At 48.9% G+C, this 16,512-nt stretch overlaps 1 protein-coding gene across 2 annotated transcripts; it reads left to right on the plus strand.

Annotated features, from left to right (window-relative positions):
- Positions 1-7,307: 7,307 nt before the first annotated feature.
- Positions 7,308-15,947, plus strand: ALOX15 (arachidonate 15-lipoxygenase). Of its 2 annotated transcripts, XM_069603289.1 has the most exons (14): positions 7,308-7,544; positions 8,928-9,132; positions 9,394-9,475; positions 9,561-9,683; positions 9,842-9,945; positions 10,128-10,288; positions 11,148-11,291; positions 11,451-11,660; positions 13,237-13,323; positions 13,408-13,577; positions 13,752-13,873; positions 14,421-14,521; positions 14,643-14,810; positions 14,915-15,947. In XM_069603289.1, the coding sequence occupies exons 1-14, from the start codon at positions 7,410-7,412 to the stop codon at positions 15,092-15,094; spliced, it is 1,992 nt and encodes a 663-aa protein (XP_069459390.1). In that variant the 5' UTR covers positions 7,308-7,409; the 3' UTR covers positions 15,095-15,947. The 2 variants fall into 2 exon arrangements, with proteins under 2 accessions (XP_069459390.1, XP_069459391.1); XM_069603290.1 differs by lacking the exons at positions 9,561-9,683; positions 9,842-9,945; positions 10,128-10,288 and having other exon boundaries at positions 7,319-7,544; positions 9,394-9,560.
- The last annotated feature ends 565 nt before the right edge of the window (positions 15,948-16,512 follow it).

Consider the following 16,512-nt stretch of genomic DNA (forward strand, 5'->3'; position numbering starts at 1 on the left):
TGAATAATAAAAAGAAGAAGATGTGCTGGAACACCATTTCCATGTGCAATCACATGCAAAAAAAAAAAAATCAGCTTTGGCCCATTCCTCACACTTCATACAAAAATTAACTTGGAATGGGTCACAGACCTAAATGCAAAATGTGAATAAATGGGAATTCCCTGGTAGTCCAGTGGTTAGGACTCAACGCTTTCACCATCATGATCCCTGGACAAGGAAATAAGATCCTGCAAGCTGTGCAGCCAAAAACAAAAAAAGGGAAAAAGTAAAACTTCGAGAAGAAAGCACAGTAGAGAGACTCTGTGCAACCTCATAGACGGCAGCCCACCAGGCTCCCCAGTCCCTGGGATTCTCCAGGCAAGAACACTGGAGTGGGTTGCCATTTCCTTTTCCAATGCATGAAAGCATAGGAAAACACAATTCATAAAAGAGAAGTGTATCTCATTATAATTGAAAACTTCTGCTCTGCTGAAAACACCGATAAGAGATGAAAAGATATCCTCACTTCCTGAGACCTTGCTTGTTGAGAAAAAGTATTTGCAAATCACATAGCTTAGAAAGGTCTTATATATAGAATATATAAAACACTTTCAAAACAATGAGAAGCAACACAATAAAAAAAGTGGGCAAAAGATACTTCCCCAAGAAAGATATACAAGGGTCAAAGAAGGACATGAACAGATGCTCATAGTCATTAACGAAGTGTAAACTAAAACCATGATGGTATATACTTCTATATACCTACTAGGATGGCCAACACTCCCCGCCACCAGTCATTCCATCTCTGCCAGCTGTACTGGCAAGGATGCATTGAAACTGGAACCCTCCTCAAAAAAAATAAATAAATAAAATCAGGAACTGGAACTGCTTGTGAGAGACTGCTGCTGCTGCTAAGTCACTTCAGTCGTGTCCGACTCCGTGCAACCCCATAGACGGCAGCCCACTAGGCTCCCCCGTCCCTGGGATTCTCCAGGCAAGAACACTGGAGTGGGTTGCCATTTCCTTCTCCAACGCATGAAAGTGAAAAAGGAAAGCGAGTTTGCTCAGTCGTGTCCGACTCTGCGACCCCATGGACTGCAGCCTACCAGGCTCCTCCATCCATGGGATTTTTCCAGGCAACAGTACTGGAGTGGGGTGCCATTGCCTTCTCCGAGTGAGAGCCTGAATCAACACAAAGGCAATGACCAGAATTGTATAAAGAAACAGAGCCATGACCTACAACCTCTGAAGCAACCAGTCAGAGAAGTCAAACCACAACCTCTGTAGCAACTGGACCCAAACGGTCAAGACTTGGTCAGTAACTGCCAGCTTCCCTATTTTGCCCCTGTTTCCAATTTCAGATGAACCAGAGAAAGACATACTTGCTCCCCTAACCAATCACATAGGATGCCCCACTTCTTTTCAACTGGCCTACAATCTTTCCATGCTAACAGCTTCCAATCAGGAAATACCTAAAATCTTCCCTTTTTTCCTACCGTAAAGCTTTTGAACTACCCTGCTTGCCAAACTCTAGTGATAACGGCTGGTTCCCCTGCTATATAGTAAGCTCTGAGTAAACAGCCTGTTTGTTCTCATTTGGGCAATCTTTGTTTATTTCCTCATTGGTGGCAATGCAAAATGATAACCACTATTTGTAACTGTTGGGGGGTTTCTTATAAACACACACTTACCGTATGATCCAGCAATCTCACTCCTAGGTATTTATCCATAAGGAAACAAGTTCCTGTGTGCAAATCTTTATAGTAGTCTTATTTATAATCACCCAGAATATAAACAACCCAATGTTCTTCAAGTAGATAATGGAACCCTTTTCAGCAAAGAAACAGGATAGAGGATGATAATTTCAAGCATGTCATAAGTTTCCTGAAAAAAAAAACCCGACTCTCCTAAGGAATGGGATGTCTACAGAGGCTGGTGAACACCAGTTGCTGAGGTGTTCTGCCACTACTTATTTCACCAGAGCATTTCTTAAGCCCCGCTGACTCTAAGTTCACATAAAGCTTCCTGTCGAAACATCCAATTCGAGATTGTACATTCATTCTCTGAAAATTATATGGGTGATTTTAAAGTAACACAACTTCCCTTTATCTTTGAAGTGGATTCCCTGGGACCATAGAGGGTTCTGTGGAATTAGCATCAGTATCCTGGCATCAACCATCTAAGAGTTGGCAGTAGTGGGGAGGGTGTACTCTTTGCTCAGGATCAACGTATAGCTGGTTATATGCACCACCTTAGTTCATTGTGTTGTGTGTGTGTGTGTGTTTACACCACCTTAGTTCAAACTATCCTGGATAGGTCCTCAAAATGTAGCATGATGATCAATTAGGAACACCCCTGTTCCTTACATTCTAGAGGAAATCTCCTTATACTCCTCAAACTTTAAAGGCCTAGAGAAATCCAAAAGGTCCCCTAAATTTCTGTGGACGTCTTCCATAGAAGACTCGGTTTCGTCTCAGTAAAACTCTGGCGTCTGACCCCAACTCCCAACACGGGGATGGCTCCTGAACAAACTTAGATGCAAAATTCGGTTCACATCAGATCACATCACACCAAGTATTTCAGAACATTTATGGAAGGTCTGGAAGGTTTACTGGAGGAACCACACCACGCAGCACAGAATACTCAGCAATCTCTTTGACCTTCTGCCCCCTCCTACCTTTCTCCCATGACTGTTAGGAGCAATATTTATAATCAGTTAAGTTACATAGCTGGGTCCCACTTTGATGTAATAATACTTGTAAAATACAATGGAAACATAGGTTAAGGTCCTGATACTTTCTTCCACAATTTCAGCTGGCCCTACCCTACTTGAGCCTTAGTTTTGGATTTCTGAGCTGCAAAGCCTAGGATTGGAAAAGACTCCCATGGGTAGATAATGGCTGTGGGAAAAGACAAGCCATGCCTGTCCCTTTGATTGTGGCCAATGCGTCACCTGTTGACTGTTTGCCCTAAAACCCTGCTTAGCCCCTGTCTGAATTAGCTCAGGTGGGTGACCCTTCTTACTGTGTATGTGTGTTAGTTGTTCAGTTGTGTCCGAATCTGAGACCCCATGAACAATAGCCCACCAGGCTCCTCTATCCATGGAATTCTCCAGGCAAGAATACTAGATCGGGTTGCTGCTTCCTTCTCTGGGGGATCTTCCCAACACAGGGACTGAACCCAGGTCTCCCTCACTGCAGGCAGATTCTTTACCGTCTGAGCCACCAGAGAAGCCCATCCTTCTTACTACATCCGTGTTATTTGTTAACGCTTCGCTGATTGATCAGTTTTCTAATAGCACTTCCATGGACTTGGTTCAGTCTTCTCTTTTTCAACATTTGGAGTTTCATTCTGCAACCAAAGAAATAAGCAAGGTTGGTAACTGGTACCAATAAGGGAGAAATAGCTGAATAAGGGGCTTCCTGGGTAGTTCAACTGGTAAAGAATCCATCTGCAACGCAGGACATGCAGAAGACATCTTTTAGGACCTAGCTTCAGAAGTCATGTGCCATCACTTCTGCCATACTCCACTGGTTACAAAGACCAACTCTGATACAGTTTGGGAGGAGACTATGCAAAGGCATGAATACCCTGAGGTATGGGCCCCTGGGGGCTGCTCTGGAACCTGGCTACCACTGTATGCCCTCTGGCCCCCGATAATTCATATTCTTCCCACATGCCAAATACACCCATCCCTTCTCAAGGCACCCCAAAATCTAATCCCATTATTGTATCAGCCTGAAGCCCAGTGACATGAAAGTCACTCGGTTGTGTCCGACTCTTTGCAACCCCATGGACTATACAGTCCATGGAATTCTCCAGGCCAGAATACTGGAGCAGGTACCATTTCCTTTCTCCAGGGGATTTTCCCAACCCAAGGATTGAACCCAGGTCTCCCACATTGTGGGTGGATCTTTTACCAGCTGAGCCACAAGGGAAGCTCAAGAATCCTGGAGTGGGTAGCCTATCCCTTCTCCAGGGGATCTTCCCACCCCAGGAATAGAACCGGGGTCTTAACTGCATTGCACACAGATTCTTTACCAACTGAGCTATCAGGGAAGCCCTGAATTCCAGAATTCCATCATCTAAATCAGGTTCAGGCATAGATGAGGCTTCTCAAGTATATAGCCTTAAGCATTGTTTCTCCAGTGAAATTCCTCTCCTTCTGAAGATCTGTGAACTAAAGAGGAAGTCAACTGCCTCCCCACCTCCCCATCCCCTATATGAGGGTGGAAAAGGCATAAGGTAACCTAGTCACATGCAGAGTATATCATGAGAAACTCTGGGCTGGAAGAAGCACAAGCTGGAATCAAGATTGCCGGGAGAAATATCAATAACCTCAGATATGCAGATGACACCACCCTTATGGCAGAAAGTGAAGAGGAGCTAAAAAGCCTCTTGATGAAGGTGAAAGAGGAAAGCGAAAAAGTTGGCTTAAAGCTCAACATTCAGAAAACGAAGATCATGGCATTTGGTCCCATCACTTCATGGGAAATAGATGGGGAAACAGTGAAAACAGTGGCAGACTTTATTTTGGGGGGCTCCAAAATCACCGCAGATGGTGATTGCAGCCATAAAATTAAAAGACGCTTACTCCTTGGAAGGAAAGTTATGACCAACCTAGATAGCATATTCAAAAGCAGAGACATTACTTTGCCAATAAAGGTCCGTCTAGTCAAGGCTATGGTTTTTCCTGTGGTCATGTATGGATGTGATAGTTGGACTGTAAAGAAAGCTGAGTGCCGAAGAATTGATGCTTTTGAATTGTGGTGTTGGAGAATACTCTTGAGAGTCCCTTGGACTGCAAGGAGATCCAACCAGTCCATTCTGAAGGAGATCAACCCTGGGTGTTCTTTGGAAGGGATGATGCTAAAGCTGAAACTCCAGTACTTTGGCCACTTCATGCAAAGTGTTGACTCATTGGAAAAGACTCTGATGCTGGGAGGGATTGGGGGCTGGAGGAGAAGGGGACGACCGAGGATGAGATGGCTGAATGGCATCACGGACTCGATGGACGTGAGTCTGGGTGAACTCCAGGAGTTGGTGATGGACAGGGAGGCCTGGCATGCTGCAATTCATGGGGTCGCAAAGAGTCAGGCACAACTGACCGACTGAACTGAACTGAACCTAGTCATTCGTATTCAAAGGGGGAGGGAAGGATCTCCCTGGTGGTCCAGTGGTTAAGACATCCTTGATCAGGCAATTAGATCCCACATGCAGCAACTAGGTTCATTTTTTAAATTCTGAAAAGAAAAACAAAACAAATAAAAAACCAAAAGTAGGGGAAATGTCCTGGGTTTGCTTTATTTTTTTTTCAGTTGTGCCGTGCTGCATATGGGATCTTAGTTCTTGCCGTCTCTACAGTGGAAGTTCGGAGTCCGAACCACTGGACTGATAGGGAAGTCCCTCAATCACACTTTTAATCTGAAGAAAGTATTATGTTCGTTCTATTGCTACAGGTAGTGACTTTTATCCACTATATTTCAATTTTTCTGAATTTCACTTAGAAAAGAAAACTTGAACTTCGGTTTGGGGGCTTCCCTTTTAGTCACACTTGATTATAGTTACTGCATTTATGATAGCATTTCTCTTATAGCCTTGAATCTTGTTCAAGATTAAATTTTTGAGATTACGAAAATAACTCATGCTTCTCTAAACATTTGAAAAATTCTAAAGTATGTAAAAAATGAAAGTCTCTTCTCCACCTTTTCCCACTCCATAGAAATAATCCTTGCTAATACTTTGATGTCCACTCTTTCAGCTATTTTTCTATGCTTATTGTGGACACATATTATGCTCATTGTTGACAGAGTTTTTAAAGTTTGAGGAAAATTTTTGTCATTGGAGAGGACACCCCACAAATATCCATATTTTACTTAATGCCTGACTTACTAAACATATATCTATAAACAGAACTTTGAAAAATACATTTAATTTTTTATTTTTTTATTGAAGGATCATTGCTTTACAGAATTTTGTTGTTTTCTGTCAAACTTCAACATGAATCAGTCATAGGTATACATATATCCGCTCCCTTTTGAACCTCCCTCCCATCTGCCACCCCATCCCATCCACATTTTAATACTTAAACATTGATTGCAGAGTTTATTAAATTTCCTTAAAAAACTCTAAACTGCGATTATAAATTTAATATGATTTTTTTGAATACCCTTTAAATAGTACAGGAAAGAATCACAAAGGCAATGATTAAAAGATTTGCTGTCGTTATATCTATTTTCGAACACCAATATCATGGATTTAATTACTTCGTTGATTTTCTTTGTTCTTGTTTTCTTCTAGGAATAAGATACTTTCTTAAGGTTGTTAACATACTTCAGATATTTTCTTGGTGTTACCGAAATTTTGCCAGATTCCCTCATTCCCTCCAAAGAATATTGTCTCAGATCCTCAAATGCACTGAAGCTACAGAATCTCAGGCTTTGCAGCAGGTTGATTCATGCTTGGGCACCTGAAGCTTGTTTCTCCCAAGGAGCTATCTTTGCTCCAGTAAAACTTCTCCTGTTACCTCAAAATTTCATTTTCTACAGAACTTTTTAATTTCCGCAATCTCTCTTTCTCCTCTGAAATGATGGATTCCTTTAGTTTCACTTGGCCAGAGTCTGGAATTCCTGATTTGGTCATAATGACAAATTGACTTATGTATGCATTGCTAATACCTTGTTATGGTTAAGAGCGCGTCTAGCGCATCCATCTCCTGGAAGAGGAGGGCTGTGTTTGCTTCTCTTTAGGGCATGCGGCTAACTCAGCATCTCAGGACCCTCTTTCCCCTCGGTCACAGAGTGTGAGTGCCAGTGTTGGTTAACTGGTTGGACCTCCTTTCTACCTGGTTATCCTGGGCAGTCAGATGGACTGCTCCGTCTTTCCTGTTCTTGGAACAGTTCTTATTCTTTTCCTGGGACTACTTGGCACACAAATGCTGTGATGACCACATCTCCTTGCCCTTTCCATCTTCCTTGTAACCTTAAGCGCGACCCCTAGTAGAGGTGAGCCAACTTGGGAGGCACGCGTGTTCGTGAGTTTGCGTGTGTGTGTGTATGTTTAGATGGAGGGGCTTCCAGCCACATCATCTGTCTGCTGGGCCATATATCGATTCCTTCTTGCATGTTTTCTGCCCAGATCCTCATCTGCTTGCGCCTACCATCTTCCTCCCACCAAGATACTGGTTTGCGCGCCCTACACTCCGCTCACCCGCCGCCAGGGCCCCGCCTTCCCGCGATCAGGGCTTAGCTCTGGGAGGCGCGGAGCCGGGGTGGGGGGCGGGGGGGCAGAGAGGTCCAAATCGGGTTGGGTGGAGATCCGCTACCCACACCCTGAACTTCGCAAGGCTTTGGAGGGGCGGGGTCTCGCGCGGGGTTATTTGGCGTCCTCTCTGCTTCCCCCGCAGTAGAGGGGAAACGTCTTTGGGCAAGATGGGTCTCTACCGCGTCCGCGTGTCCACCGGGTCCTCGCTCTGCGCAGGCTCCAATAACCAGGTGCACCTGTGGCTGGTCGGCGAGCACGGGGAGGCGGCGCTCGGGGGGCGCCTGCGGCCGGCGAGGGGCAAGGTGAGCTGGCCAGGGCCGGGCGGGGTGCGCGGCGCCCCTGGCCCCCAGGCCCACGAGTCCTCGAGAAGAGCCGCGCCCCAGATGGCCTCAGCTTTCCCGGGCGGCTCCTGGCGCACGCCCCCAGCCCGGAGATCGCTCGGAGGCCGCTGGGTAAAGCGCTTTAGGGCGGGACGCGGCACACAGCAAGTGCTCAGTAAGTGTTCTTGCTGCCCGGCCTGCTTGGAATTGGGATAGTCTCGTGGTTCTCGGTCTTTTCCGGAAACTCCGGGGTCCTTGGAGCGGACATCGGTCTCCTGTTTCCTCTTCTTAGAAGCTGCTATTTCAAATCTTCTGTAAGGTTGCTAGATCTCCGACCTTGCGGGCTTTATCTCCGGGATGGAGCGGGAATGGGGACGCGGGAAGCGGGGGAGAACGGAAGAAGCCGCCTGGTGACAGCACTCTTATTTCCCGGCCCACCCTGTTTCCCATCACGTCTACCTGGCATTCGCCCCTGGCTCCTGTTACTTTTTGCCTCCGCCGAGTCCCAGATTTCCATCTCCCATCCGGCTCTCCCTAAGAGCCCCAGACCCGACGTTTATCCCACGGACGCTTCAGAGTACCGTGCTCACGTGAGGTCCTCCCCTCTGCCCACCTCCCAAACCGGTCCTCTTTTCTCCCAGGTGCACTCGCGCCTCCGCCTCTTTTCGCCTGCGTCTAACCAAAAACCCGGTGTAGTCCAGTTCATCTCTTAGACATTTCTCGCACCCTTGCCCTGATGTCCATCCCACTCTGACGACCAGTGTCCCCTCGAGCTTACTACATCACCTTCTTCCTCTTCGCCCGCCTCATTGCTCCAGCCCTTCTGCAGCCAGCGATTTCTTCCCAATACATTCCCACTCTTAAAACATCCCCCCAGGGCTTCCCTGGGGGCCCAGTGGTAAAGAATCCACCTGCTAATGCAGGAGCCTTGGCTTCCATCCTTGGTCTGGGAAGATCCCACATGCCTCCGAGCAACTAAGGCCCTGCGCCACATTTATGGAGTCTGTGCTCCAGAGCCGGGGAGCCACAAGTGCTGAGCCCACGGCCCTGGTGACATGGTAGGGGGCCGCGGTAACTGTCTGGTCACCAGTGAGCTCGCCCAGGGTGCAGCCCAGTGCTCCGCACAATCAGGGACTTCGGGGAGTCACGCCCCGCTCCATCTTCTGTCCCCCACCTCACCTGGGGCTGAGGAATTCTATGACCGAGGACGGGGTCGTGGAGCCAACTGCTTGGTGCGTGCGCCCGCTTCCTCTCTGGCTCTTTCTGCGCCGCTTTGCCAGAGGCCCAGAGGGAAGGGCGTCCAGGGCTCATCCGAGGATCCCTTCCAGAGAGCCCCGCTTGCTGATCCTCTTTTGTCGCCGGCAGGAGGTGGAATTCCAGGTGGACGTGTCCGAGTACCTGGGGCGGCTGCTGTTCGTGAAATTGCGCAAACGGCACTTCCTCTCGCAAGATGCGTGGTTCTGCAATTGGATCTCCGTGCAGGGACCCGGGGCCAGTGGGAACGAGTTCAGGTTCCCGTGCTATCGCTGGGTGGAGGGCGATGGCATCCTGAGCCTGCCCGAGGGCACCGGTGAGCCGCGGGGGGCTTGGGAGTGTAAGAAGCCTGGGGCTGGAGAGAAGTTAAGGGGGAGGGGAGAAGGGAGCGTGGCCTTTGGGGTCACAGAAGAGGCAGGACGCAGCAGCTGGCACAGGGCAGTGGAGGCTGGGAGAGGGCAGAGATGCTGAAGGGTGAGGGGCCAGCCACAGGGGTGGGCCGAGGGTCCCCTGGTAGGGACAGGGGAGAGGCTCTCAGGAGGAGCCTTATAGCCAGTGCCCTTCTCCCCACTTTCAGGTCGCACCGTGGTCGATGACCCTCAAGGTCTGTTCAAGAAACACAGGGAAGAGGAGCTGGTAGAGAGAAGGAAGCTGTACCGGTCAGCCCCACCCCTGCCTCCTGGCCCCACCGGCGAGCTGCCGACCCTTTCCCAGTACCAATGCCTGGTTTCTTTTCCACTGCAGGTGGGGTAACTGGAAGGACGGGTTAATTCTGAATATAGCTGGGGCCACAATAAATGACCTTCCTGTAGATGAGAGATTTCTAGAGGACAAAAGAATTGACTTTGAGGCCTCACTGACCAAGGGGTAAGAACAAGGCAGGCTGGGTAACAGGGATATTTCCTGGTCCAGTGGTCAGTCCAGGCTTATGGATTTCACAGGGCTGGACCAGCCCAAGAGGGATGCACGGGGTTGTAAAGTTTGATTCTGAGAATAACAGACTCTTCACCCATCCTTCCTCAAAGGCTGGCAGACCTAGCCATCAAAGACTCTTTAAACATTCTGACTTGCTGGAAAAGTCTGGATGACTTCAACAGGATTTTCTGGTGTGGCCAGAGCAAGCTGGCTGGTTAGTACCCCTACCCCAGTATTTATCCCAAGACCCTTACTGCCAGATCCTACCCATTCTAGGGAACCAGGGATGGGAGACCAGAGGCCTGGTAGGCTGGGATCAAGTGGGGATGGTTCAGTGAGGGTAGGAAGGACCAGGAGCTCAGATCCCACAGCAAGCTCCACAAATGCCATCCCCAGAGCGGGTGCGGGACTCCTGGAAGGAGGATGCCTTATTTGGGTACCAGTTTCTCAACGGCGCCAACCCCATATTGCTGAGACGCTCTGTTCGCCTTCCTGCCCGCCTGGAGTTTCCTCCAGGGATGGGGGAGCTGCAGGCCGAGCTGGAGAAGGAGCTCCAGGTGAGCACAGAAGAGCCCTCAGGAGACGGCACAGAGGAATGGGGGTGGGGTCAGCGTTTGTGCTGCTGCAGGGTCCACTGTGGACCCAGCCTGCTGCCGGATGGCAAGACGGAATTCCACAGTAGAAATCTTGACTGATCCTGGGGTGACCCTCCATGACTCTCCTCTCCTAATGAGAACAGCATGCTGTGGAGGGAGAATATGTGATGGGTGACAGAGTCAAAATGAGGAGCTATAACTGGGGATTTAGGGAGAGTGTGGAGTAAGAGAATCAGGATCAGGGCTGGGGCTTTTGATGGGGTCAGCACGGAGCAATTCAGAGAGAAAACTCAGGCGACTTTACTAGTGGTCCAGTGGTAAAGAATCCTCCTTCCAATGCAGGGGACGTGTGTTCGAACCTTGGTTGGGGAACTAAGAAATCACTTGCTGTGATGCAACTAAGCCCGCATGCCGCAACTAGAGAAAGCCTGGGTGCTGCAAGGGAGGGCCTTAGTGTTAATGAGTATGAAGAGCTTTAGAGTCACCCAGCACAGCTCCCCCCAGATAACAGTACATTTGAAAAACAGAAAACTCATGAGATTTTGGTGAGACAGACTTGAGCTTGAATCTTGGCTCTGCTGTTTTATAAGCTGTGTGACTTCAGGCAACATATCTATCCTCTCTGACCATCGGTTTCCTCTTTCATAAACCTGGGGCTAATTCAAGGGCACCTAAGAATTATATGAGGCCATAAGTACAGGAACCATTACCCAGTATTAAATAGGTGATGGAAACAAGTTAGTTCTTTCTTCCTTTGGGGAATCAAGGCAGGAAGAGATGCCTTATGTTGATGTAGCCCTTGCCCTCTGCCCCCATTCAGCAAGGCACGCTATTTGAAGCCGACTTCTCCTTGCTGGATGGGATCAAGGCCAACATCATCCTGTGTACCCAGCAGTATGTGGCTGCCCCTCTGGTTATGCTGAAACTGCAGCCCGATGGGAAACTCTTACCCATGGTTATCCAGGTGAGAGGACCCGGGCTGTAGGGGAGCGGTAGTGGTCAGATAGAGAATGCTATGTGACTTTGAAGAGAGAGGGAAGCGTTTAAACATGCAAGGGGTGCGGGAGTCTGCTGTGCACTGGCCCTCACCCCTCCCTCCCCCCCACTTTTGTCCTTGCTCCAGCTCCAACTGCCACACAAGGGGTCCCCACCACCCCTGCTTTTCCTGCCCACGGATCCCCCGATGACCTGGCTCCTGGCCAAATGCTGGGTCCGGAGCTCTGACTTCCAGCTTCACGAGCTGCACTCTCATCTCCTGAGGGGACATTTGATGGCTGAGGTCATGGCTGTGGCCACCAGGAGGTGCCTTCCGTCTATACATCCTATGTTCAAGGTAACACTTTAAACCACTTCCCCCCCCGCCCCCAAACTCTCTACCCTACAGTGAGGTTCCATCTCTGGAGGCACCTTCTCTGTGGAATCTCAGCGTTCGGGGAGAAAACCAATAAAAGACAAGTGAACAAGACGTGAGAGCGTGGCTTGCTCTGCATTTTTAACGTTGATATCACTTGCTGAGGAGATAAAAGTGGCTCCCTAATGGGGTGGGGAGTGGTGGGAGGGTGAAGGGTGGGGAGTGAGAAATCTTACACTTTTTATGTATAAAGCACAGTTACATATACAGTATATACACAGAATACTCAAATGACTGAGGATTCCCTCAACAAGAGGGGACCGTGCAAATAACAAAAGACTTTTCCAGTCAGTTTTGAAGGGTTCTCAAATAGAACCCTTCACAAAGGCCAGTTATAGGGGCTCAGGTCAACAAGAGCAGCCTGGCTTATTACAGTGAGAACAGAGTGTTCATCCATTAACTTTTCTTGAGAGTCTCTGACATGGCAAAAAAAAAAAAAAAAAAGCCATTCTAGATGCCAGTGCTAAGCAAGACAGGCGAGGTCCTAGTCTTTGGGGGTTGTCATTTCCATTATGGGCTACCAGACAGCATTATAATGGATCAGCTGTGATGAGTCCACTGCAGAGAATCAGAGCAGGGTGATGTGACAGTGAGCTTAGACTGGGTGGTTGGGAAATGCTCCTTTAAGGAGGTGGAAGAGAGAATGAACTTATATGGATGGACTTCCCTGGTGGTCCAGTGATTAAGAATCCCTCTGCCAGTGCAGGGGACATGGGTTCAATTCTCGGTTCAGGAAGATGCTGAGGAGTAAGCCCGTGGAGCACAGATACTGAGACCACATGCCCAGAGCCCATGCCCCACAACAAGAGAAGCCATCACAATGAGAAGTCCCTGCTCCCCAAGAGAGAATAGCTCCCCCTTGCCTCAACTAGTGAAAGCCCGAGTACAGCCAGGAAGACTTAGTACGGCCAAAACCCAAGAAATAATAAAAAGAAATTACAGGGAGCCAGTCATAGGATGAGGAAGGGGCATATTGCTTTAGGCAGAGGGAACAAACAGTGCCAAGGTCCTGAGGCAGGAACAAGCTTGGTGTGTCTGAAGGACAGAAAGAAAGTGAGTGTAATGGACAAAGGGGAGGGAACTGAGTGAAGTTCTGGAGGTAGTGGATTAGATCATGTTCTGGGGAAGGCAAAAAAATCTGTTTATTTTTTTGTATACAGGACATACGTACATAGAGAACATTACAGATGGCATATCTGTAGCACTAAATGTCATGGGGCAGGTGAGAGTACAAAAAAAAATATCTAAGAAGCCTCCTCAGAGAAGTGATAATGAAAAAAAGCTGGAGAAATGTTGAGCTAGACCTTGGTCTTCCACGAAGAGAAAAGAAGAATGGCTTCCTTCAATTATCAAAGAACATTATTGTCGAGAGGCCACTGGTCTTCAGTCTGCTTTTCCTGAGGACTTGGCACTTTTCCTGCTTTTCAGCCCATATTTCCTTCAGGGACCAGCCACAGCTGTCTTCTGACCCTGTCCTTCCCTGTTCCTCTCCCTCCAGCTTCTTATTCCACACCTGCGATACACCATGGAAATTAACATCCGGGCCAGGACTGGGCTGGTCGCTGACAAGGGAGTCTTCGACCAGGTACCAGGAGAGGAAGTGGGATTCACGCTCCCTCTGGCCTGAGGGCAGGTGGATTTGCCTGACCATGCTGTCTTTGATCCTCAGGTGGTGAGCACAGGTGGGGGCGGCCACGTGGAGCTGCTCCAGCGAGCAGGAGCCTTTCTAACCTATAGCTCCTTCTGCCCCCCTGATGACCTGGCTGACCGGGGGCTCCTGGGAGTCAAGTCTTCTTTCTATGCCCAAGATGCCCTGAGGCTCTGGGAAATTCTCTCTCGGTGAGGTGGGAGGAAGGCAGGGCTGGTGGTGGGGGGAGTCTGGGAGAAGAGGAGGTCTGTGCCCCAGCCAGGGATCTGTGGGCCCTGGCCTGACCATGTGGGTAAGGAGTAGAGGGCCTGAGGGCTCCGTATTTGTCAGCCTCCACTCTCCCACCCTGACCCCTCTGCTGGCAGCTACGTGGAGGGGATTGTGAGTCTCCACTATAAGACGGACGAGTCTGTGAGAGATGATGTTGAGCTGCAGGCCTGGTGTCGAGAGATCACTGAGATCGGGCTGCTGGGTGCCCAGGACCGAGGTAGGATGAGCCCCAAGACTCCAACATGTGACTCTTCCCTAGAACTTCCCCAGAATCTTCTCTACTTCTTATGGAACCTTCCAGAAGCATTTCTAACTCCTATGAACACACCCAAAGCTTTCCCAGACTCCTTTTCCTCTCAGCTAGAGGCAGGTCTCCATCCTGTGCAGGGGGAGCCCCTCTAGGTCCCAGATGCAGTGGGACCAGTGGTTGCTCTCCAAGAAAAAAACAACAAAACAAACCCCTGATTTGTAGCATTTGCCCATCCCCGTGATGTAAATAGTCCCATCGTGGCTACCAGGGTGATGTCATTTGGTTTGCTAAATACTTGAACATTTGACATCCTTGGTCCCTGTGAGCCAGTGTGAGCTGCACCAGCACCCCACTGAGTGGGACCCTCCCAAAAATCTCCCTGCTTCCACCACCCCAGCCCACACTCAGTCACTCCCCACCGTGGTGTCTGAGAGCCCTTGGTCTCCTCCTCAGTTCCTACGAGCTCTGCCTCTAGCCTCGGCCTCCCAGCTTCTAACTCTCCTTTCCACTGCAGGGTTTCCCGTCACCCTGCAGTCCAAGGGCCAGCTGTGCCACTTCGTGACCATGTGTATCTTCACCTGCACTGGTCAGCACTCCTCCACTCACCTGGGCCAGGTACTCATCACAGAGGGCCAGCTGAGCATCTGTGCCTGGAGTGGGGAGGGGGCCACGTGCAGGCGGGCTAAGGGATTCTCCTGCTTAGCAGACAGTGAGTTTAGATATCTGCCCTTTGTAGCTGGACTGGTACGCTTGGGTCCCTAACGCACCCTGCACAATGCGGCTGCCCCCACCGACCACCAAAGATGTGACCCTGGAGAAAGTGATGGCGACACTGCCGAACTTCCATCAGGCTTCTCTCCAGATGTCCATCACTTGGCAACTGGGCAGACGCCAGCCCGTCATGGTGAGAACTGGGCGCGGGTCCCGAGGAAGGGGACAGGCACAGGGAGGTGTGGCACTCCAAACTGCGGGGCTAAAGCTCTCAGCTGCCTTTTCTTTCTGTCCCAGGTGGCTCTGGGTCAGCATGAGGAAGAGTACTTCTCAGGCCCTGAGCCCAAGGCTGTGCTGAAGAAGTTCAGGGAGGAGCTGGCTGCCCTGGAAAAAGACATCGAGATCCGGAATGCCCAGCTGGACTGGCCCTACGAATACCTGCGGCCCAGCCTGGTGGAAAACAGCGTGGCCATATGAGTACCCCCAGCCGTGGGTTGTTTCAGCCCTCTTCCACCAACCACATCCTCTTCCCAACTTCCATCTTCCCCCAAATCACCTTTCCACTGTCCACACCCACCGTAAACAAATCTGACTTTAGATACACCACCTAGGGAAGTCATTCCCATTTCTTCCTCTCTGTCCTCGCCCTTCCTCCTTGATCATTCAGATCTCCCATTGAGCAGTAATAGCCACATTTATACAAACAGTTTCAAGAATAGAATAGGGTATCATACATATTACTCCATACCTTTAGAATCAAGTATGACTTTGAACCTAAGTTGAGTTTAATGACAAGAAAAATGGCATTTTAGACTAAGGAAAGAAAAGAATTTAGTCCAGACTCCTAAATCAAGGACTTCCCTGGTTTGGTCCCTGGGAGGGGAAGATCCCCTGGAGGAGGGCATGGCAACCTACTCTAGTAGTCTTGCCTGGGGAGATCCCACGGACAGAGCCTGGAGGGCTATGGTCCATTGGGTCACAAAGAGTTGAACACAACTGTAGTGACTAAGCATGCACACACGCATCCTAAGTCAAATACTGGCAGAAGAATATACAGCATAACTTTCTAACCGGGTGGGAATCACCACTTGTCCTGAAACCAGACACAACACAAAGCAATTAACACAGCAGTTCTCACAATTTTTATTTCAAGACTCACTTAGTTAGAAAATGATCAATGGAAGGAAACTGGTTAAACGACAGAAACTGCTCTCAGCTGGAGATATCTGGCCTCAGTGTTTTCCCCAAAGGATCCTTGTCTGTAACCCATTTGTACTTCATCAGTTGGGAAGCACCAAATAAAAATGATTAGCTGGAAAAGTACTAAAAATCTCATTATTTTAACAAGTAACAACAAAGGAGTCAGTAAAATCCAACTTCTGTATCTGATTAAAATTTTGGAAAAATAAACTAGGAAGTTTGATTTCTTAATATGATTGTCTGTGGATATTTTAAAATAGAAACTAACAGTAAACACAAGCCAGAAGTGTTTCCTTTACAGTACGATCAAAGTTGCTTCTTGCTTCTGATTCTGTTTAGTTTGGCAGAAGACGTATGGGTGATGCTTGGTCTGATCCTTGAAGGAAGAATAGGAAATAAACAAGAGAGGTGGGAGTAGAGTTTAATGATGGGGTCTATCTCAGTTCAGTGCAGTTGCTCAGTTGTGTCTGACTCTTTGTAACCTCATGGACTGCAGCATGCCAGGCTTCCCTGCCCATCACCAACTCCTGGAGCTTGCTTAAACTCATGTCCATCAAGTAGGTGATGCCATCCAACCATCTCATCCTCTGTCATCCCCTTCTCCTCCTGCCTTCAATCTTTGCCAGCATCAGGGTCTTTCCCAAGGGGTCTGTCTGCTGCTGCTGCTAAGTTGCTTCAGTCGTGTCCAACTCTGT

The sequence above is a fragment of the Ovis canadensis genome, chromosome 11 (assembly GCF_042477335.2).
Source record: "Ovis canadensis isolate MfBH-ARS-UI-01 breed Bighorn chromosome 11, ARS-UI_OviCan_v2, whole genome shotgun sequence".
Taxonomy (NCBI): domain Eukaryota; kingdom Metazoa; phylum Chordata; class Mammalia; order Artiodactyla; family Bovidae; genus Ovis; species Ovis canadensis.